The 23289-nt window shown below is 36.0% G+C and overlaps 3 protein-coding genes across 8 annotated transcripts; all 3 read left to right on the top strand.

Annotated features, from left to right (window-relative positions):
- Positions 1 to 8566: 8566 nt before the first annotated feature.
- On the top strand, positions 8567 to 13453 carry LOC145792782 (uncharacterized). 6 transcript variants are annotated; one of them, XM_082874287.1, is made up of 6 exons: positions 8567 to 8698; positions 10678 to 10745; positions 11853 to 11925; positions 12356 to 12460; positions 12826 to 12925; positions 13136 to 13453. In XM_082874287.1, exons 3-6 carry the CDS (start codon positions 11873 to 11875, stop codon positions 13310 to 13312), a joined length of 435 nt encoding a protein of 144 aa, XP_082730413.1. In that variant the 5' UTR covers positions 8567 to 8698; positions 10678 to 10745; positions 11853 to 11872; the 3' UTR covers positions 13313 to 13453. The 6 variants fall into 6 exon arrangements, 5 of the variants coding, with proteins under 5 accessions (XP_082730413.1, XP_082730417.1, XP_082730416.1 ...); XM_082874289.1 differs by lacking the exon at positions 8567 to 8698 and adding an exon at positions 9985 to 10355; XM_082874288.1 differs by lacking the exon at positions 8567 to 8698 and adding an exon at positions 9985 to 10399.
- A 4737-nt stretch (positions 13454 to 18190) lies between these two features.
- Positions 18191 to 19278, top strand: LOC114273636 (protein PHOSPHATE-INDUCED 1). Its single transcript, XM_082874286.1, has one exon. The coding sequence runs from the start codon at positions 18191 to 18193 to the stop codon at positions 19151 to 19153; it is 963 nt and encodes a 320-aa protein (XP_082730412.1). The 3' UTR covers positions 19154 to 19278.
- A 430-nt stretch (positions 19279 to 19708) lies between these two features.
- LOC114273637 (protein PHOSPHATE-INDUCED 1) lies at positions 19709 to 22047 on the top strand. The gene has a single exon (XM_028215439.2). It carries the CDS (start codon positions 20949 to 20951, stop codon positions 21912 to 21914), a length of 966 nt encoding a protein of 321 aa, XP_028071240.2. The 5' UTR covers positions 19709 to 20948; the 3' UTR covers positions 21915 to 22047.
- The last annotated feature ends 1242 nt before the right edge of the window (positions 22048 to 23289 follow it).

Here is a 23289-nt window from a genome sequence, read left to right as displayed (position 1 = left end):
TTTTTTATGCTTCCAATTTCGTCCAAACAGGTTTAAAACGTCGGTTTGACTTTCCCAGAAAAAGTCAACGCACGTGCGGGAAAGTCAACACACGTGCGGGAAAGTCAACGCACGTGCGGGAAAAGTCAACGCACGTGCGAGAAAAGTCAACGCACGTGCGGAAAAGTCAACTCTGCCCAAATTCTGACTTTTTGCTCATTTTATGCTCCGACGATGTATAACCTGATTGACACTCAACACACATAAAATATACAGTTTGACCAACAAGTGAAGTTAAGAGATTCTAATTAACGGCTTCAATGATGTACATTTCAGCCTTAATCATCCCCCTAACGTCTGAAAAATTTCACTTACCCCTCTGTCAGATTAAAATGACATATTTGCCTCTTAACCTTTATACATATAAAATAATAAAATAATATTGAAATTTTGTTTATGTTATTTCAAAAGAAATAACAATCATCTTCTTTGGTTTAGCTCATCCAAAAATTTGAGTGTTTTTTTTTTTTTTTTTTTTTTTCATATTTTTTTTTATTGATTTTTTTAATATTCTAAGAATTTTTATTTTTTATTTTTTATATACACCTGATTTAGATATACTTAAGAAGTATAACATTGTGTGATTTTTTTTTTAAATTCACCAAATACAATATATATAAATGCAAAAATTCAGTAATATTGTAATACATGTGAATGACGGTGTTAGGTAATACTGTAATAAATGTTGGTGCATAGATGAGAAAGGAAAATGACGGTGTAAATAAAAATGAAAAATGCTACTCTTATATAAAAAATTATACAAAAAATATCATAAAAATATTGTGATAGTGATATTATTGTAAATATAAATCATGTTTATGAGTGTTTTGTTTTAAAGTGAAAGGTCATCATTAAGCTATATCATTGTGTTTGAAAATTTCATATAAAATTTATGTTTGTATATCATTACTCAATAAGAATATGCTCAGGTAGAATTTAATGATGAAAAATTGTAGAATATAGTCATGATGATGGAAAGAAGAAACGGTAGGAAAAGGGCAAAATAGTCATTTAAAAAATTTGGAGCATGACATCAGCAATCCAGGGAGGGGAATTTTTCAAACGTGAGAGGGGATCTGTATTAAACAAAACGTCAGAGGGCGTCAGTGTAATTTACCTTATTTTATTTCTATTTTGATAAACAAAAAGAATTGAATTGATGAACAAAATTTGGTTTGGTTTTTCTTCTTTTGGCGATTAAGTGATTGGTTGGGAAAAATAGCTAATACTTTTGTCGACTAGAGTTGTTAGTCGATATTTCACCACTCACATTTGGCGACCAAATGTTGGTAGGAGAGAGGTAGGGGTGTAAAAATGGCCCACGACTCGTGGGCGGCCAGGGGTGGGTGCGGCCCGATTAAGCCTAGCCCGGGACCTTGGACAATCGACCTAGGCTATCGTTTTGAAGTCCAGCTCAGCCCGTGGCTCGGTCCATTGGCCCGTTCAAGGTTTACTCAAAGCCTGGCTTGAGGCACGACCCACCCAAGGCCTAGTGTTATTTTTAGTGGAAAAGATTAAAATTTTGATAAAAAAAATATTCAGACCTGCCCATACCTGGCTCAAGGCCCGAATACTCTATGGGCTTGGGTCTCATTTTCTAACCCATGGGCTAGGCCGACTTGAATTTTGGCAGGAATCCGCGTGGCTCAACATGGGCTCGGGTAGGCTAGGCCTGGCCAAATTTACACTCTAGCAAAAGGGTACATTTGGCGACTATATAATTAGTAGGTAAAATCATTAATTTCGACAACCAAAGTGTTTAGTTGCTAATAGGTCTATTGTCGACTAAAATTTTAATCGTGTAAACATTACTTTTGGTGACTAACGTTCTTGGTCGGAGAATGGTACAATTGGCGATTAACATATTTGGTCGGAAAAATAGTAGTTTTGGCGACTAATTTTTTTTAGTTACAAAATGGTTTAGTCGCGATAGTTATATATTCAACGACTAAAATTTAAGTCGGTAAATATATTCTTTTTTCCAACTAATGAATTTTTTAGTGCAAATTACTTTTGCCGACCATGTATTTACGACCAGAGTGACAACTAAAAAATTTAGTCATAAAAGACTTTTGCTGACTAAAAATAGATTTTTACCGACTAAATTTTTATTTGACAAAAATATAATTCCTTGTAGTGTTAGAAGAATTTTTTTATTCACATATTTTTTCTCGTTGCAAGAAATTAACGGGAGAGGGATGAGGTTTTCTTTCCCAAAAAATTACAGTTCCATAAAAGATGTGAATAACAATAATAATAATAATAATAATAATAATAATAATAATAATAATAAACACTTTTTGTGAGTCATAGTCTTTCTATTTGTTATTGAATCATTTTTTAAGCACTATTTTTGTATTGCATAACATTGCTATTTTATTTCCCCAATCATATGATCCATGTTAGTTACAATGGTGCTAGTGTGTGTCTCAGTAAGAAAAAATGTCAACCATATTAAAATTAAAAGTAATATCGCAATTTCAAATAGAGTAAATTTACATATCTTATCAAGTTTTGAAAATTATTAATGGTTTACTAAATGCCAAATTAATTGTGATGGCTTATGATCGGCATAATAGTGGGGCCGCAAAATTCGTTGATAGATCGTTGTGGTACTGCCGTGATGGTGATTTAGTTTGCGACGATACTGATTGTTGCGATGGTGATCAGTGACCATGGATGATGGGTGTGGTGGTAAATCTTATAGGGGAAATAACATGTCAGTGCTTTCTTTCAAAAATAAAAACAACTTCATAGAAAAATTTATAAAATTATTTTTTTAACGTTTCAAAGTTTTTCATTAATATGTTATTATTTTTTCTACATTGCAGTTGAATGATATTTTTCCCAATTTTATATGGAGGCTACAAAAAGGGAGGATCGTGCTTGGTTGTGAGGATTGTAAAAGAATGGATGGAATTTTTGCCTATATTTGTTTGGGCGGACTAGATTAAGTTATATTAGCATTTTCGTGATTAATAATCTTAGGACTACGAATCTTTTGAATTGTGTATTCTATTTTACGTTTAGATTGAGTTAAGATTATAAAGAGTGATTAAAAAAATATTATTCAATCCAATGTTTGTTTAAGGGGGATTGGAATGGATAGGATATGGGACATCTAATATATTAACTATAATACCTCTATTATGGTCATTTGATAAGTTAGTCCAGACTTTAACTTAATTTCCCAATTTATATCCCACATCCTATATGAGATTGAATAGTCCATCATATGTGAGATATTATATTCGGATGGATTTTTAGTCTGTACTTCAATTTTTTAACCAAATATCGGATTAATAATTTTATTAGACTATTAGTCCAATCTCAGGCACATGTTCATCCAAACAAACATAATTGGGTAATTAGAATGGATCGAGTTGTTTAGCTTTGGAAGGTGTTTGGTTATAAGGTACAATTTAGCATTAAATTTTAAAAATTGTTGATATTAGAATTTTTAATATTCTATTGACAAGTTTAATGAAGAACAAGTCAATATATATTGCTAATTAAAGTGAGCTAAGTCCTTGTAATTTCGTAAATCAGAGCAATTGTTCATGTAATTAATCTTCCATTGAAAAAGCTTTCAAAAATTGTATTTCAATTTAAATTTGAGTCGTGCTATAGGCCTCGAATATTGAGGCGCGAATTTACCTCGAATTTGTTTAACCGGTCGTGCGGCCGGTCGTCTGGCCGGTCATCCAGCAGAGAGACTGACAGCCTTGGTCAACAAGATAACAACCGCGATAGACAGGTGTTTCACCCGGTCGATCGAGTGGTTGTCCGGTCTGTCGAACGGTGACTACAAATTCGCGTTATTCGTGCCAGAAGCTCTCGAGGCTTGCAGCATTAACCTTTAAGTTTTATGACAGTACAATTCTAAAAAGGTGGGATAGATAGTTGAAATGGTGAATTACATTAACAGTTCTTCTAGTTTCGGATTTGTGTCACTTTGATCTATGATTTTTCAATTATAATATATTTGACCTTAAATTTTGAATATCGTTCCAAATAAGAACAATTGAATAAATTGTTGCTCTATTTCAAGAGTAAAGTTGTTAATTTGATAAAATATAAATTAGTTTGACAAAAATAAATGTGAAAAAATTATTTTACGCACCAAAGATAAAATTATATAAAAATTATAATTTTTATTTTTTTATTTTTTACCAAATTAATTTTTGTATGTATTTGGATGATAATCATGTAATGAGTGGTTGGTTTTGTTAATATTTTTTTATGGTTATCATGTAGTAGATGACTGTATTTGTTGTTAACAGATATTTTTAAATGGTTATCATGTAATGAATGGTTATTAGGGTTTTGATGTATAATTGATATGTTTAATATATGTAATGTTTTTAGTTGTGGATTTTTTTGATTTAATGGATTTGTTTAATAATGATATCAAAATTATCGCCATATTTGAATTTTAAAAAAAATAAAAACTAATTTAATGAAAATAAATATCAAAAAAAATTATTTCTACCCTCCCAAAAGATAAAATTATATAAAAATGATGTGTTTTTAATTTTTTCACTAATTTAATTTTTAGTTTCTTAGAAAAATTTTCTGAAAATATATTTCGAAAACCAAACCAAACAGAACTTCATAATAAAAAAAGTTTCAACATTATTCATTAAAAAAATACATTATATTTCAAACAATATATAAGTTAACTAATACAAAATAAGTTATATGACAATTTTACCTTTCAAACGGAGCAACAATATTTTCAATTGTCTTCATTTGAAACAAGATTCAAAATTTAGGATCAAATGTATCACAATATTCAAAATTCGGGATCAAATGTATCACAATTGAAAAGTCAAAGACCAAAGTGATACAAGTCTCAAACTATAGGAACTATTAGTATAATTCGCCATAGTTGAAAACACTTGTAAGAAACTCTCACACAACACAATAATACGATTTGAATTGTAAACAAAATTAACAAGTTGTTAGAATTTACCAATTTACTCCTCCACCTACCATCTCCACTAGCACCCACTTCACCTACCACCTCCACTACACTACACCTACTACCCAAACCCTCTCCTATATAATGCCACTCTGATTTGTAATACAATATATCAACACAACAATCTTGTACAACATCAATCAATAATATACATCAATTTATTTTACATGGTATCAGAGCAAGGTTGAGAAGCTAATAATTCTGTTTCACCGGCGGGCGGCAGCCTCGCCTTGGCCGCCCGCCGGACCTCTACACATACCTTGACTCCGCTGCTACTAAACCCTTCCTTCTTCTTCTTTGATTCATCACCATCCAATCTTATATATATATATATATATATCATCACACCAAATATTTGTTCATCATTCCAACAACACAAATTCTGTCCTACCGTTGTCAGCTCCAACACCATCTTCATCCTCTCCTATCTTTTCAACACCACCTGGCTATCTGACCGCTTCTTCACCTCCGGCTCCTCCGGTCTAGTCTCCGAACCACTCCGGTTCAGAAGCATCCAAGAGAAGACCCTTCGGTTCTTCCCAATCTCCTCCGGCAAGAAGAACTGCTACATAGTCCCACTCTCCCAGCTTCGACCTCTCCGTCGAAGGCACTCTCGTCTTCAACTGAGGAAAGCTGTGTTGCCAGTCTTCTCAGTATGAATCCTGATAGACCTCTTCATCATAGTGTTCTTACCCATCAAAACCACCGAATCGCCACATGTTCTGCAACTGGTTTGATCCGACATTATCGGCCGCCACGATCAAGATCTGAGAGTACTCCTCGAGAAGTTGACACAGTTTGTGATCGTAGGCGATCTTGATTTTGGCTTTGGGTCTCTCTTACTGATCACCTCGTCGGAAGAGCAAGACGAGAGATTTCATGGGTCAGTACTGTAGAGCGCAGAGCACAGTCCTCTGTTTTAATTTGGAAAACAAGAGGGGAGAGAGCACGCGCAAGAGTCTGGAAAAGAGAGTGAGTGAGTGACCTGTGCTTTCTTGTTTTCTTTTTTAAAGCTGCCTTCTCTCTTTTTACTTTCTTTTTATTTTATTATCTTTTACATTTTCTTTTCCTGAAAACCAACATACTTTTCCACCACCCCCACCTTTTTTATTTTATTTTATCACATACTTGCCCGAGAGACAGTTGTCATGCCTTCTCTCTTTTTTTATTTTTTATTTTTTTTATTTTATTCTCTTTTATATTTTCTGTTCATAAAAAAAAAAAAACAAAAAAAAAAAAACCAAAGACGCAGAAGCTTGCACACCAAAATCATTTTATTCATATCGGGGCTCACCCCGATCACCATTTTACAAAAAAAAAAAAAAAAAAAAAAAAAAAAAAAAAAAAAAACACACAAACAACAACCACATCCCTTCTCTATTCTGCAGCAGGTCTCTTCTTCTTGCCTCCGTCTTAGCCGACCCTTGACGGTGTTGCCTCCGTGCTTCCCACGCCACCGAGCACATTTAGTCCCTGCTCCTCCACTGCAGCATATGGCGGCCCTCCAAATCGGAACATCACGGTGGCCTTCCGCTTCAGCTCCTTGTTTTCTGCCCTTAGCACGCTTATCTCTGCTCGCGCATCCTTATACATGCGTTGGAGCAGAGCCAGCTGGGAGTTTAAATGCTGCACCTCATTTGTCCTACTCTGCAGCCGGTTCGACAAATTTGTGACCGCCGTCATGGTTTCCACGCATGACTTCAGAGTATACTGATTAGCCTCAATATCAGTTTGCATCGCCATTTTTTGCTCCACCGACCGCATCGGAAAGTTCAATGGAGCAAAACCAGAGGTGTTTGGTTGCGGTTCACTGGCCACCGCACCAGTTATTTCTCTTGTGGGCTCGTTCAGTTCTGGAAAGAGCGTGAGCAGGTTCTGGGTAACTGGACGGGAAGAAGAGGCCATGTTTTTGAGTTGCTAAGTGTTTCAGAGAAGGGTTGGTTTCCGGGTGTTTCAAGATTTGCAGAGACAAGCTCTCCGAGCGTTCAGAGGTTTCAGACTCGTATGCACAGCCTTCGCCTCAACCTTGTTTTAAATAGCCAGGGCCAGCCACGCGCATCGCGCGCCTCTTGCCGCTCGACAAACTGGCACGCCTTTTCATGGCACATCTTTTGATAAAGTGGGCACGCCTTTTGATGGCACGCCTTTTGAAAAATTGGGCACACCTTTTGAGGGTGCAACTTTTTTCAACGGTCCGACATGACCCTATAAACTGTCCCGACATTTGATTCCCGTTAGCCTTTTTTCAACGGTCCGACATGACCCTATAAACTGTCCCGACATTTGATTCCGGTTAGCATCTCCAACGGTCCGACATGACCCCATAAACTGTCCCGACATTTGATTCCGGTTAGCCTTTTTTCAACGGTCCGACATGACCCCATAAACTGTCCCGACATTTGATTCCGGTTAGCCTTTTTCAACGGTCCGACATGACCCCATAAACTGTCCCGACATTGATTCCGGTTAGCATACAGTGTCCTCTACAACGTTATGACACCACCATACAGTGTCCTCTACAACGTTATGACACCCCCTTACAGTGTCCTCTACAACGTTATGACACCCCCATCCCGTGTCCTCTACATCGTTATGACACCACCATCCAGTGTCCTCTACACCGTTATGGCACACCCATCCAGTGTCCTCTACCACGTTATGGCCCCACCTTTCAGAGTCTTCACCAACGGTTTGACACGACCATACAGTGTCTCCTATCTTTTTTTTTTATTCTTATTTTTATGTATTTTCTTGTTTATTTTTATGTATTTTCTTGTTTTGTTCCTCTCTTCAAACTCAAGTTGGTTAGTTTCTATCCTCCTTGAGTTTGCGGGGGGCTGTTAGAATTTACCAATTTACTCCTCCACCTACCATCTCCACTAGCACCCACTTCACCTACCACCTCCACTACACTACACCTACTACCCAAACCCTCTCCTATATAATGCCACTCTGATTTGTAATACAATATATCAACACAACAATCTTGTACAACATCAATCAATAATATACATCAATTTATTTTACACAAGTTAAAATTAATCATTATACAAAGTGAGTAGGAATACAATAATAACACCCGATAATATAAGCTTAATTTGGGAACTTGATTAAAAATCAAATTTTGACTTTAAACATATTTTGAGTCACATTACCTCCTTATTTAAAAAAAATCAAAATTTAACCAATTACTCAAAAAAATTAAAAAATCAAATTTTAACCAATTTCTCAAAACAATCCATAATAAAAACCGGGCAAAGACCAAAATGACAAGAATTAATGATAGAGTGTATATTTTTTTTTTGGTCACACAGTCTACATTTGTATGGAATTAGATGTTAATTGTTAAGTAATAGCAAGAATAGGGAGTTGTTAAGATGTGCACCTCAATAATATGTGCACATCATATACACATTTATTTTAAGCCATTAAATTTTTGTAAATTAATCTCAACCACTTAATAATTTGATTAGAAATCTTGACTACCTCTTCAACCAGTTACCATTTTTACAAATTTTTTCACCGATTGTTCTCTTTCCAGCTGAGATCTTCACGTTGTTTTCCCAAAGCCCCCTCTGTTTTTGAGACACCACTCTAACACTCTTCTTCGCCCTCAAAGACCATCCCTCCAAGACCATCTCCCCGAACACAACCTACCCTCAACTTCGCCTCAAGGTATGTCTCTCTCTCTCTCTCTGCAACTTTTTTCTCTCCCCCTTTCTCCATCTCCATTCTATGCAACCCTAGACCGGAATCCCCTTCTTTGAAACTGCCCCTTTCACGTTTGTGAACTCACTGGGTTGGTTGATAAAATTAGGAAAATATTAGGTTTAGATTTTTTATGTTTGTTTGCTTTGGTAGTTGCTTTGATTCCATTCTTCGAAATCCCTGTATCGATTCTTGTTTCCCATTGTTCAAAATACCCCTTTCACGTTTGTGAACTCACTTGGAGTGGTTGGATTCTAAATTTAGGAAAAGATTATATGAATAGCTTCTGTTTGTAATGTTTGTTTGATTTGGTAGTTGTTTTGACTTCATATATATAGATATATATCTTGAAATTTTGGTTGAGTTTGTGAAATCTGATGTGTGGGCAATTGAATTTTGTACTCATGTAACTGATACGAGATTGCAATTATTTATTTATTGAAATCTGTTTATGTTTCTAATTCTTCGTTTCTTCTTATGTTATACTTCTGGTAATGGTGCTTTTGGGTTATCATTGAATGTAATATTCCCCTTATGGATTAGTAGTTGCATATTTTACCTATACATTTCAGGATTTTTATTGATTGATATACAATTTTTCTCATGATTGGATGTTGTTGGTGCATTATCTAAGCACCTATTCTTTTAATAGTAATTTTATATTTGTTTGGAATTCTATCAGATTGAGTAGGTTCTTATTAACATTCAAATCATCTTTTTAGTACTAAGAATCTCCAACACTCAAAAAATCATCCGTAAGCACTAAGAGTTGAAGGAAACTTTCTTCCATATTGTTCTTGTTCTTTTTGAACATGGTAGAGAGGGGGAAAAGGTTGTCAGGACTCAAAACACCAATGTCATGAACAAGCCCACAATGCCCCTTCATCTTGGCCAAGCTGGTGAACTCAGAACTACCCTCCCTCATCAGAAACTGAACTCAAACTTCCCTGTTTCAACTATTGCACCCAAATCTCAAAATTAAATCATCAATCTCTGCAAAAGTGAATAATTTTGAAATTTTAATTGTACCCAACAATACAAGACAAAATCATTTCAAAATAATCTCAAACTAAACTGCATTTGAGCAATGAGTATGTACGGATCAAAACATGTTCACACACAAAATTGTCACTTTTATTTATGTAAGCACTCCAGAAATTCTAGGAATCATTATAATGAGTGGCACATTAGTAAACCACATTTAGTGATTCTAGTAATGTAAACAGGAATGATTCTAGTAACGTAAACAGGAGTTACTTCACTGGAGGTGATTTCAATCTTCTCTGTCCTCATTGATCTCTTCAAGAACAACCACAAGAGCAACTATGAAGGCGTAGTCCACGTTTGGATACACAGTCACCACAAACGTATCTTTTCCAAGAACAACGCTTTGAACACTGTGTTTTATGTGCATCTACAATTAAACAACCATTAAGAAAAACAACCCCTTTAAACATATATGATAGAGATCAACTACTTGGGTGCCATTTGGTTGTCAATAGTGATATGAGCTTTAATCCAATGTTTTAGGATTTTGAAAATGGGGATCATTAAAATAGAAATAAACTTGAGGAGGTTGCTTGCTGCTGCATCTCATCAACAAAATCAAGCAAAGCTTATACATGTACGTCTACGGATCTTTCAACTCAAACTATTGATTTGGGAATGGTTTGTGTGCTCTATCTTCTCTATATATGTGCGCGCATGTTTATGTATATATAGATTTTTACTCAGTTACAACGCTCCCTTCTTGGGGGATGTTTCTGTTATTATTATTTTTTAAATGGTTTTAGAGCATGTTAAAATGCCTTAATTGATTGGCATTGTGCATTGGTTGTTATATATATATATAGATATTTTGTTATTGATCTGGAAAAAGAATTTGGTTTGTTGTTTTTTTGTTTATGAATTCATGCCATACTTGTTATATCTTTGCATCGTTCCAGTATGTTGCTACACTAAGAGAACAATTAGAACAACTAGCTAAAGAGAGAACCTCAGATGGATTACCAAGGTCAGTACTCTTTTCTTTCGAAGTTTTATTTATTTTTTCTTTGTACTATTGGATTATTAGAGAGGCGCTGCATAGTGCACACTGTCATGTCCGTCATATAATTGTTGTGAACATTTTGAATTGCTTTTTACATATCCTTCTAGTGGGACCCGATGTTTCACTCTCTTGGTAAATTCAAAAAGTTTTTCTTTGTGTATCTTTTTCAAAATGATGATCTTTGATGTTGCAATTTCAATCATGAATTGTGTAGTATTATGGTAGTGTTTGGTTCACTGCAATAGAGTGGAATAGAATGATCATTCCATCAAAATATTCATTCTCATAGTTGGTTAGACTAAAATAATAATAATAAATGCATTATAAATGGATTCATGTTACACCATTTTAAGGGAATTATCATTCCATAGGAAAATTTAATGAATCACATTTCCATTCCATTCCCTTTCATTTCAATGAACCAAATAGAGCCTAAGATTGAAGGGAAATTATAAATAATGCATTATAAGCACTGGAGATAATAGGTGAAGGTCGTCTAAAGCCATTTTAGGAGGAATTATTGTGTATTGATTTCTTCATTTGAGGCCTTCTTAGGTAGATATAGCTCCTTCAGATTATTGTGCTGGCCTTTTATAGCATCATACATGTAATTCATTTGAAGAACTGAAAGCTAGAACCATTTCAAGAAACTAAAGCCATAGAAGAAATCTAAAAAAATTCAATATAAAGACATCAATGCAATGACAAAAAAAAATAATAATAATACTAATGTAGGCAGGTCCGATCAAGGGGTAAAATATTTGTAAAAAATGGATATCTTAGTCTTCAAAGATTGTAGATATCTTGATAGATATAACAAAATTGATATTGGTACCTGAATATTCTAAGTCGTCATTTTTTTTTAAACTTCACGAAGTGTTGATGTATAAATATATTTTTCTTGATAAATAGATATTAGACTCATAATGTGCATAATTTCATATTTTTCTATACATGATCTGCTAGTGATGTTCATGTGGAGGAATTGTTCTAAGTTACTTAATTTATTAACATTGTGAATCTCTTTTTCTTTCTTTTTTTCTTTTTTTTTTTCTGTGACTGTTTATATAGAGTTTCAAAAGCTCAGGTGAATGATTATTCAGAGAAGATTGAAGCCCTTACTGCCAAATTGGCTGCCCTTGTGGTGCATGTATACTTCAGTTTTGTTCTGTATTGGCAATTTTGCATGTTGGACAAATAATATTAAGGTTTTTCTAAGTTTTAGTAAAGTACACTTGAATGAACATGGGTTTTAGTTCAGATCCCCAGCATTATGAAACTGTTCCATTTCTCTGATTTTGAATTACATATTCATGCATCTTATATGGGTATTTCATTTCCATCTAACTTTTCTCTTTGAAAACTTCCAGTTAGAGTCAGTTTTTCCATAAACTCTACAGTCTATTTTTGTTACTTCTGTCAAAGAAAGCCCTTCCAAAGCAGTAAGAGAAAGTTCTATTCCCACTTCTCCAGGATTGAGGAGGAGATTTGTGTAAGGAGCTATGGTTTCTATACTATGGCTTTTTTGGTGATATGTGTTTGGTCTTACTTTGTTTCATTTTTTGATTAAACAGCGCTCCATCAAACATTGAAGATAGACCTCATGAGAGTGTTGTGACTGATTATTCAGCGCCTGTCAAATTGGATGCTGCAGCACAGACTCATATTGACAAGCATAGGTATTTTCCACGTCTTAACTCATTGTTGAACTAAGTTGAAGTACTAGAGCATAATAAGAGAGTGAAAGCAAGAAAATACCTATTTGTTTCATGATTGATGTAGACATGTCTCTTTCTATTTATTGATGTATATAATTTTATGTACATTACATATGTATTGCGTCATTGCAGTTGAACAGTCGGTAACCTAACCTACCTTTACCATATCCTTGTTTTATGTAGACTATCCACAATTTAATTCCTTTTAGGGGAAATGAAATTTCATCATTCTTTTTTAGGATTGCATTCTACTTGACCTAGATATCATTTGTAATTATTACCGCAGATACTTCATTATTGCTAATTCTTATTCCTTCCTCTATCAGAAAACTTCAAGATGATTTGACAGATGAAATGGTTGGGTTGGCACAGCAACTTAAAGAGAGCAGTCTCATGATGAGTCAATCCCTACAAAACACTAAAAAAGTAAGTTCCCAAAATGTCACAGTTTTAATTTACTTTGATTCTGATTGTTGTCTTGAGGTATACAGTGCAATGTATCCTAGTAGCTTGGACAGTTGACAATACTTGTATTATAGAGATTTCTTATAACTAGGATGTCTAATAACTAGCATATTAGATGTACTCTAACACATGGTCAACGAACCTGATAGTGCAATTGTAATTTGAGTGCAGATACTTGATTCAACAGAGCAGGCGGTTGAACAGAGCTTGGCAAGCACAGGTCACGCCAATGTGTGTGCTATGGATATATACTCGAAGAGTTTCAAGACTACGTGTTTTACATGGCTTCTGATATTTGTAATGACATGTATATTCATCATGGTCGTACTTCTTATTCGTGTCACTTAGTGTATTACATTCAGTGAGAAGTAGCAATCATAGATTCTGCAAGTCTTATAGTGCTTGAATTTACCAATCAAACTATGTTCCTCTGATGTAACTTATATATGCTTACGATTTTGAGTATTAAGCCATGTCACTGATTTATTATGCATTTGACTTTTGATGGGAATGTCATTTTGATTCTCAAGAAATGCATTTGAGAAAATTTTGCTAGGGCTTGTTTCTGGTTTTTCTGTAGTATTAGCTAGCTAGTAATAATAGTACTAATCAGAATGATGGCTCAATTGTTTAGTTACAAAAATTAATCGAATATGGGTTGGGTTGGGTTAGGTTAGAATTGATTTGTTTGATGTCACAAAAACACAGTTCTCAGCAATTCAACAACCCCTTTAAACATGTATGGTTTGGATTCGAAATAGAACATGTGATGGGCCTCACAGGCCCAAACAGTGCCCTCAAATCCAAATTATGGGGGGTCGAGTTAATCCACCTTTTTAAATTTGGTGAGGTCAAATAATTATGCAAATTTATTAATATTTTTTTTTTATTTTCTATTTTCCACAGACTTTTTTTTTTACAATTTTTTTTATTGAAATTTGACTTTTACAAAATATCATTTTTTTCTGAAAACGCCTTAAACTCAGTCGAAAAAAGGCGTTTCGAGGGCAAAAATTTGAAACAGCCCCCAAACCACTGTGTGGCTCTCACGGGCAGCTTCCCTATGACAAATAGGACTTGTGACAACTGAAGGAATGTAATCCGGACCCGTAGGTTGGGAGTTAGAGCCAAATACGCCCAAAACTTACTCAAAAAAGGGTGTTTCGGGGGCAAAAATTCAAAACTGCCCCTGAACCGCCATGTGGCTCTCATGGGAAGCTTCCCTATACCAAATAGAACTTGTGACAACTGATGGAATGCAATTCGGACCCATAGGTTGGGAATTAGAGCCAAATACGCCCAAAACTTACTCGAAAAGGGGCATTTTAGGGGCAAAAATTCAAAACAGCCCTTGAACGACCGTGTGACTCTAACGGGCAGCTTCCCCATGAAAAATAGGACTTGTGAAAATTGATGGAATGTAATTCGGACGCGTAGGTTGGGATTTATAGCCGAATACGCCCAAAACTTACTTGAAAAAGGGCGTTTCGGGGGGCAAAAATTCAAAACAGCCCCTGAACCGCCATGTGGCTCTCACAGGCAGCTTCCTCATGACAAATAGGACTTGTGAAAATTGACGAAATGTAATTCAGACCCGTAGGTTGAGAGTTAAAGCCAAAATGCGCCCAAAACTTAGTCGAAAAAGGGCGTTTCGGGGGTAAAAATTCAAAACAGCCCCCGAACTGTCATGTGGCTCTCACGAGAAGCTTCCTCATGAAAAATAAGACTTGTGACAACTGATGGAATGTAATTCGGACCTGTAGGTTGGGAGTTAGAGCCGAATAAGGCCAAAACTTACTCGAAAAAGGGCGTTTCGGGGCAAAGATTCAAAACAACCCCACAACCACTGTGTGGCTCTCACTGGAAGCTTCTCCATGACAAATAGGACTTATGACAACTGACAAAATGTAATTCGGACCCGTAGGTTGGGAGTTAGAGCCGAATATGCCCAAAACTTACTCGAAAAAAGGCGTTTCGGGGGCGAAAATTCAAAACAGCCCCCGAACCTCCGTGTGACTGTCACAGACAGCTTCCTCATGATAAATAGGACTTGTGACAATTGACCAAATGTTATTCGGGCCCGTAGGTTGGGAGTTAGAGCTGAATACGCCCAAAACTTACTCGAAAAAGGGCATTTCGGAGGCGAAAATTCAAAACAGCCCCCAAACCATTGTGTGACTCTCACGGGCAGCTTTTCCATGACAAATAGTGTGACAACTGAAAGAATGTAATCCGGACCCGTAGGTTGGGAGTTAGAGCCGAATACGCTCAAAACTTACTCGAAAAAGGGCGATTCGGGGGCGAAAATTCAAAACAGCCCCCGAACTGCCGTGTGGCTCTCACGAGCAGCTTCCCCATGACATATAGGACTTGTAACAATTGATGGAATGTAATTCAGACCCGTCGGTTGGGAGTTAGAGCCGAATACGCCCAAAACTTACTCAAAAAAAGACGTTTCGGGGGCGAAAATTCAAAACAAACCCCGAACCGCCATGTGACTCTCACAGGCAGCTTTCCTATGACAAATAGGACTTGTGACAACTGAAAGAATGTAATTCAAACCCGTTGGTTGGGAGTTAGAGCCGAATATGCCCAGAATTGATAATTGATTCATCATAGAAGGTTGCTTTTGTGATTGAACATACATTTCTACATATTTCCTTTTGTAATTGAACTTTATTTTGGTTATTATTTTTCTCACATGTTGTAATATCCTGAATGAAATGGCACTGATAGACATTAATAAGCAGGGATAGTTTTATATCCAATCTAATGATTCAAGTGCCTTTTGCAAACAATTAATGAGGAAGTTATTAAAAAGAATAGTTTCTATTCACATTGGGTTTTGATATTGGTTTAGCCACAAAATTTGGATACATATTGCATATAAATAGAAGATTGTTACATTAGCTTTATGTTAGTAATGACAGATTTAGTAATGATTGTTCTGCATTTAACAATGTTCCTTATAACAAAAGACTTTAGAAAGACTGATAGTTGATTCATCATGGAAGGTTTCTTCTTTGATATGTTATTTGTCACTTGTTCCCAAATGCATTCATGAAGTTGGGCATTTTTGGGTCCGTTTTTTTGTTTTTTGTTTTTTATAGATGACTTTGTTGCGTGGACTAAGTAATATTTTGGTATATAGAGAAGAAATTTCACTTTTGTATAGAACTAATGTAATACTTTTGTCATCCCCGGCTTTTGTGCAGTTCACTATTACTGATACAGAAAACTTTTGGCAGCCAACAGATAATTACTGGCATGGTACATAGATCACCTTTTGTCGCCGTACATATATATGATTTTTGTCATGGTACATAGATGTACTTTTGTCTTGGTACATACATCACCTTTTGTCGTGGTACAGATTACGATGGTAATTTGTACCATGCCAAATGGTCATTTCACATGATAGTAAATGTAATATTTGTATATGGAGGGCTTTGCTTTTTGTATGATTCTATATTTTGTATGGAATTATTATTTTAGTTTGGACAATAGTTGGTTTGTATGTACTTTGACAGCTAAAGTTATTTATTTTTTGTATACAAAAATTTACTTTTGGCGACTAAAAATTTATTCGCCAAAAGTGAAAATTCTTGTAGTGTGTCAAAGTCATTTATACCCAACGTCATCATTTGGACATAATGACAACATGACACTAATAGTGGCAACAATGCTATTATAATGGCCTAAGTCGATGATGATGGTTGTGTTTTAGTGGATCAAAGGGCATGATTAATTGAAGTTGGTAACAATAACATTGTTGTCTAATTCACTAATAATGACAAGGAAATAAAGAGTGAGAGTCGATGAGATAGTCATAGCAACAACATTTCAGATAACATTAACATTGACGATAATGACTCTGAGAGAGAGAGAGAGAGAGAGAGAGAGAGAATTGTAAAATGAGAAACGTAGTTGAAGTGTCATGCGTTTTTGTTAGTGATAATGTTTGAGGTAATGAAAACACAACAACAAAATTACATATAAATGGTGCCCGACCAACCAATCAATTGTATAATCAATTGTGATATTTGAATCTCCCTTATATCCTACTGGATTGTACAATCAATTGTGATAGTTCAAAACTCTGGCCACTAATCGATTGTATAATCAATTGTAGTCTTTCAATCCAATCGATTTTGTAATCAATTATGATTTTCCATTCACTCCAATATGCTATACCAATTGATTACACAATTAATTGTGTTTGAAATTTTAAAAGTTATGATGTTTTCTTAATGTTGTTATGATTTTTGGGACAAAATTACAATCAACATACTATGTTATGATTAATTGATAAAAGTTATGATAGTTTGTTAATGTCGTTATGATTGTGGTAAAAAAAGTTATACTCAATTTGTTATGGTTATGATTCATCAGTAAAAGTTATGATTTGTACCACCAAAAGTTATGATTTGTCATGATGAATCATAATAAAAAATGTTACGATTCAAATGTTATGATAATTAATTAGAAATAACTATATTTGTTATGAGTCGTCATTATATTGTTATGATTTATAGTGTCTTTGTTATGATACTTTGGTGAATATTATGACATTGTTATGATTCATTGTAGTATTGTTATGATATTTGAAAAACGTTATGATTCTTTCATGTAACCTGTTAAATGACCTGTTTAGCAAGTTACTTTTTATGACGTGGCACAATATGAACCACACAATAAGTGCATATCATATGCCCTTTTAGAAGGTGCACATTGTAGACTTTTCCGCAAGAATAACCACAAAATGTATCAAAATTTGGACGAAAAAAAAATCCTTTATTTTGAACCGACATCTCACGAATGAAAACACCATTGCATTGCAGTTAGGCAAAGGGTTCCGTCTCATGGCCCTTCTTGTCTCTTTCGAACCCAATTGTGTGTGGAACAGCTTGTATTTTCGGTCGAGATAATACTACGGGACGGTTGGAATGATATACATGGGGACAACTTAGTAGTATTAAAAATCATTAAAATAGGCAACGCGTTATGAAGCTGGCGTTGCACTAATTGCCCATTAGTCAACATCTCACTCCTCTCGCACTTTCCACGCCCCTTTTCTCTCCTCACTTACTACCTCCACAATATGTATATATATTGCACCTTCACTTCACTTCTGTCTCACTCATCATTCTCTCACCCTTACAAAAAACAGTCGCAACTCATTCCAATCCTCCATAGCTGTGGTCTTGAATTGAATCTTCCAATTCAATGGCAATTAATTGTATTTCCATCAATTTGTTTCTACAGATCTTCCTGCTATTAGTTTCAACCCTTCATTTCCCATCCGAAGCGAGGCGACTCACTGAGTCAACACAAACCCAGCAACCCATTCTCTTCGAATACCACAATGGTCCTCTCCTCACTGGCAAAATCTCAATCAATCTCATTTGGTACGGCAATTTCAAGCCCTCCCAACGTGCCATAGTCTCTGATTTCGTTACCTCACTCTCGTCTAACCCATCCAACAACCAACCCTCCGTTGCCACCTGGTGGAAGACCACCGATAAATATTACCAGATTCCCAACTCCAAGAATAAAGCACCCTTCCTCTCAATCTCTGCGGGTAAGCAAATTCTTGACGAGAATTACTCGCTAGGAAAATCGCTCACACAAAAACAGATTGTAGAATTGGCATCGAAGGGTGATCAAATGAATGCTGTCAATGTTGTCTTGACCGCGTCTGATGTCATCGTTGATGGGTTTTGCTCCAGCAGGTGCGGCACACACGGATCTTCCAAAGCTACCCAAGTTAAGGGCAAGAATTACAAGTTTGCCTATATTTGGGTTGGCAACTCGGAGACTCAATGCCCGGGTCAATGCGCCTGGCCATTCCACCAACCCATCTACGGACCACAGAGCCCACCCCTGGTTGCACCCAACAACGATGTGGGTCTGGACGGAATGGTCACCAACCTGGCTAGCCTCCTTGCTGGGACTGCTACGAACCCATTTGGAAATGGCTACTACCAGGGACCGGCGAGTGCACCCCTGGAAGCTGCATCGGCTTGCCCTGGGGTTTATGGGAATGGGGCCTACCCAGGCTATGCTGGGGACTTGTTGGTGGACCCTACGACCGGTGCTAGCTATAATGCGCATGGTGATAATGGGAGAAAGTACTTGCTTCCTTCTTTGTATGATCCTGCTACATCGTCTTGTTCGACACTGGATTAAAAGAATAGAGATAGTAATAGGTTATAATTAAATATATGAATATTGAAGATACAAATACTGTAATAGATTCATTCATTCTTTTGATTCTTTTTGACATTCAACAATAGAAGAACAATTTTTTAATTTATATATTGCTTTCTGCCAATTGTTTCGCCTTTGACTTGTGTATTGTGAATAGCCAGATTGGGTTAAATTATTGAGAAAATGGTGATTCTGATATGAGAAATCAAACAAACATCTTGGTTTTGTCTAATTCAGAATGTTAATGTTTTCGCTTCACAGCACAAGCAAGCGAACTGTCACAAGACTCGCAATTACTATCACCTTCCACTACCTAGAAAGCAGCAAATCAAAGTTAAAAAGGAACTTGTCTTCTTTGCTGGAAAGATAACAGACCCCAAAAAAATGTGTTGAGAAGAATGTTTTAGAAATAAAGGTTTCAATTTTGTGGGTCACGTACAATTGAATTTAATCTGTGCATTTAAGTGTTTCACCATTTTATTAGTGTATTAGAGCAACTAGATACCAAAAACAGAGCAACACTGGAATAAGTGTGATAGGATCTCCAAAACCTCCAACTTGTTCATGGGATTCTCTTTCTTAAGTTCATTAACGTCTCAAGATTTTTGATAGTGTTTGGATTCTCTAACATTAGCTGGTCAAGTTGAGAGGATAGTTTGGGATTTACATTCCATTTGGATTGTGAGAGGTGAGAAAAGAATGATTGTGGTTTCTCACTTAAGTGAGAAAATAAATGAAATAATTATGAGTTCTTACCATCATGTTTAGATTAGATAGATAAAAGTGAAGAGAATGTAGGATAGAGCAAGAGAAAGGAAAAGTCCAATCTAAATTAGTTGGCTGGAAAAGTGAATTGTTGTCTAAAATTAGTCGTATTATACTAAGCTTTGATATCATGTTATGAGAATAGAAAGAGAAGAGAAAAGAAAAACTCTTGTATTCAATTTGAAGATTAATAAATAAGTACACACTCCTTTATATAGGAGAGAAAATAAATATATACAAAAAAATATTATATAACAGATATTGAGAAAAAGATTCGGACCCCCTTTTGGGGGTCACCCCACGACCCCCTTTGTTTTTGATTGGTCAAATTTATTTTTTATTTTTTTTTTCTTTTCCAATCACCAACCCCCACGTGTGTGTGGAGTGGTGGGAGTAGAAGTTTGAAGGGGTCTCAATTATATTCCATATACAAATATATTTAACACAAACTAACATAGTTAAATTTTATAATTTGACAATAAAATAACATAAGATATACTCGACACAAACGTAATAATTTGAGTGATATTCAACACGATAATTATAATCGGATAATTCAAAACAAATAAATAAAATTGAAACAACTGACACATAATAACAAAATAAAATGCATAATTAACGGGGCAGGCTCAACTAGGGGGAAATAACCCGAGACACAGAATCGGAAGCCCCCGTCTCCTTCGAACCAAATTGCCTGCGCAGACAGTTGGCTTTTTTTTCTTTTTTTCAATCAAAATATTACTGGACAGTTGGATTGATATAAATGGGGACAACTCACCAATAAAAGTCATTAAAATAAGCAACGCGATATCAAGCTGGCGTTGCACTAATTACGCATTAGTCAACGTCTCACTTCTTTTGCACTTTCCAGGGACCTTCTCACTTTTTCCCTCTACTTGTGTATATATAGAGCAGCTTCACATCTTTCCCTCATCAATTACACAACCTCACAAAACAACCTCAAAGAATTCCCATCCTCTATAGATATTGTTCTGAATCAATCAATTCAATGGCAACTAATTCTATTTCCATCAGTTTGCTTCTACAAATCTTCCTACTATTTGTCTCAACCCTTCATTTCTCTTCCGAAGCGAGGCTACTCACCGAGTCCTCATCACAAACCCAGCAACCCATTCCCTTTGAATACCACAATGGCCCTCTCCTCACCGGCCAAATCTCAATCAATCTCATCTGGTATGGAAATTTCAACCCCGCCCAACGTGCCATAGTTTCAGATTTCATTACATCACTGTCATCTAACCCATCTGGCAACCAACCCTGTGTTGCCACCTGGTGGAAGACCACCGAAAAATATTACCAGATTCCCAACTCCAAAAATAAAGCACCTTTCCTCTCACTCTCTGCCGGTAAGCAAATTCTCGACGACAACTACTCGCTTGGAAAGTCGCTCACACAGAATCAGATCGTAGAATTGGCATCAAAGGGTGATCAAATGAATGCCGTCAATGTTGTCTTGACAGCCTCTGATGTCACCGTTGATGGGTTTTGCTCCAGCAGGTGCGGGACTCACGGTTCTTCCAAGGCTACTCAAATTAAGGGCAAGAATTACAAGTTTGCCTACATTTGGGTTGGTAACTCGGAGACTCAGTGCCCGGGTCAATGCGCCTGGCCATTCCATCAACCCATCTACGGACCACAGAGCCCACCCCTGATCGCACCCAACAACGACGTGGGTCTGGACGGTATGGTCACCAATTTGGCTAGCCTCTTGGCTGGGACTGCCACAAACCCATTTGGAAATGGCTATTACCAGGGACCAGCGAGTGCACCTCTAGAGGCTGCATCGGCATGTCCAGGAGTTTATGGGAATGGGGCATACCCAGGCTATGCTGGGGACTTGTTGGTTGACCCCACAACTGGTGCTAGCTACAACGCTCATGGTGATAATGGGAGGAAGTACTTGCTTCCTGCTTTGTACGATCCTGCTACATCGTCTTGTTCGACTCTGGTTTAAAAGAATAGAGATAGTACTAGGTCATAATTGAATATACAAATACTGATGATATAAATACTGTAATAGATTCATTCATTCATTCATTCATTTGTTCTTTCTGACATTCAATATAGAAGAACAAGTTATTTATTCATACATTGCCTACTGTCAATTGTTTTGCCTTTGACTTGTGGATTGTGAATTGCTAGATTGGGTTAAATTATTGAGAAAATTCTGAATCTGACATGGGAAATCCAACTAACATTTTGGGTTTGATGATCTAATTCATAATGTGAGTGATTGTCACAGCATAGAAGCAAGTGAATTGTGCCGCAAGACTCGCAACTACTATCACCTTTCACTACCCAGAAAGCCACAGAATGAAGTGAAGAGGAACTTTTTTTTTTTCTTGGAAGAATTACAGACCAAGAAAAAGTGTTCAGAAAAATATTTTGAAGATAAAGTTAAATTTTTGTTGGTCATGTACAAATGAATTTGATCGGTGGATTTAAGTTGTTCACCATTTTTTAAGGTATCAGTGCAACAACAGACCAAAAACAGAGCAAAACTGCAACTGCTGTGACAGGCTCATGAAAATGTTCATGAGATTATCTTTTCCTTTCATGTCCCTCTATTGTCTTGACAAGTCTCAAGACTTTTACACAATCTTAAAACTTAGAGCTTGTGAGACAGCGATTTCAAAGCATATGATTTCTAAACCTAGACATGTTAGAACATCTTCAATTGCTTAATCAAATTTACTTCTGTTGGTTTTTTTAACTTTCGAAGGTTAATAATATAATTTTAAGCGTGCCAGTAAGGATCAATTAATCCTTACAGAATATTAATTGCTAATCAATTATCAGACGATTGTTTTATAGTTCTCTTAGCCTCAATAAAGATGATTTTTACTGGTACCTTGTTTAGGAGAATTTGACAAATAACAAATGAAGAACAATTTCAAAATCTGAATTTCATTAAGTAAAATAAAAACTTACAATAATATGACTCTGCCTTGTAAAGCTTTACAGCAACAAGCTATTTGAAACTACTCCTAGGAAACGAAGTGCAGTACAATAATTGAAATGTAGAAATGTAAAGAACTGGAAAAAATGGGAAGAAATATGAAGTAAATAAAATGGTTTTTTTATCTGAGTTTGGGTCCTTCATTCTAGGGCCTTCTCTGCTATTTATACTTTTCAATGAAAACCGTCGAAGTGGGCTTCTAACCGTCGAAATGTCCTTCCATGATTATTGAACATGCTCTCTCACAGTCAGTCCCACTACGCTACTCTTGCAGTTAGGCTTCCCTCTTGATTTTTGAATTTAAACTTTGTGAGTAACCGTTAGGCCACATCACCTTGTATTCCTCGATTATTCCAGTGCTACGTAGATC

The sequence above is a fragment of the Camellia sinensis genome, chromosome 6 (genome assembly GCF_055761805.1).
Source record: "Camellia sinensis isolate YWXY chromosome 6, ASM5576180v1, whole genome shotgun sequence".
Lineage (NCBI taxonomy): Eukaryota > Viridiplantae > Streptophyta > Magnoliopsida > Ericales > Theaceae > Camellia > Camellia sinensis.
The sequence above is the reverse complement of the archived record's forward strand: the minus strand, read 5'-3'. Positions and strand labels throughout refer to the sequence as shown.

What these genes read in the sequence shown, in the direction of transcription:
- LOC145792782 (XM_082874287.1), top strand. Translation starts at nt 11,873, where the DNA reads ATGATTATTCAGAGAAGATTGAAGCCCTTACTGCCAAATTGGCTGCCC. An exon ending in ACTCATATTGACAAGCATAG is followed by an intron (nt 12,461 to 12,825) that starts GTATTTTCCACG and finishes TTCCTCTATCAG; the next exon opens with AAAACTTCAAGATGATTTGA. An exon ending in CCCTACAAAACACTAAAAAA is followed by an intron (nt 12,926 to 13,135) that starts GTAAGTTCCCAA and finishes ATTTGAGTGCAG; the next exon opens with ATACTTGATTCAACAGAGCA.
- LOC114273637 (XM_028215439.2), top strand. Translation starts at nt 20,949, where the DNA reads ATGGCAACTAATTCTATTTCCATCAGTTTGCTTCTACAAATCTTCCTA.
- LOC114273636 (XM_082874286.1), top strand. Translation starts at nt 18,191, where the DNA reads ATGGCAATTAATTGTATTTCCATCAATTTGTTTCTACAGATCTTCCTG.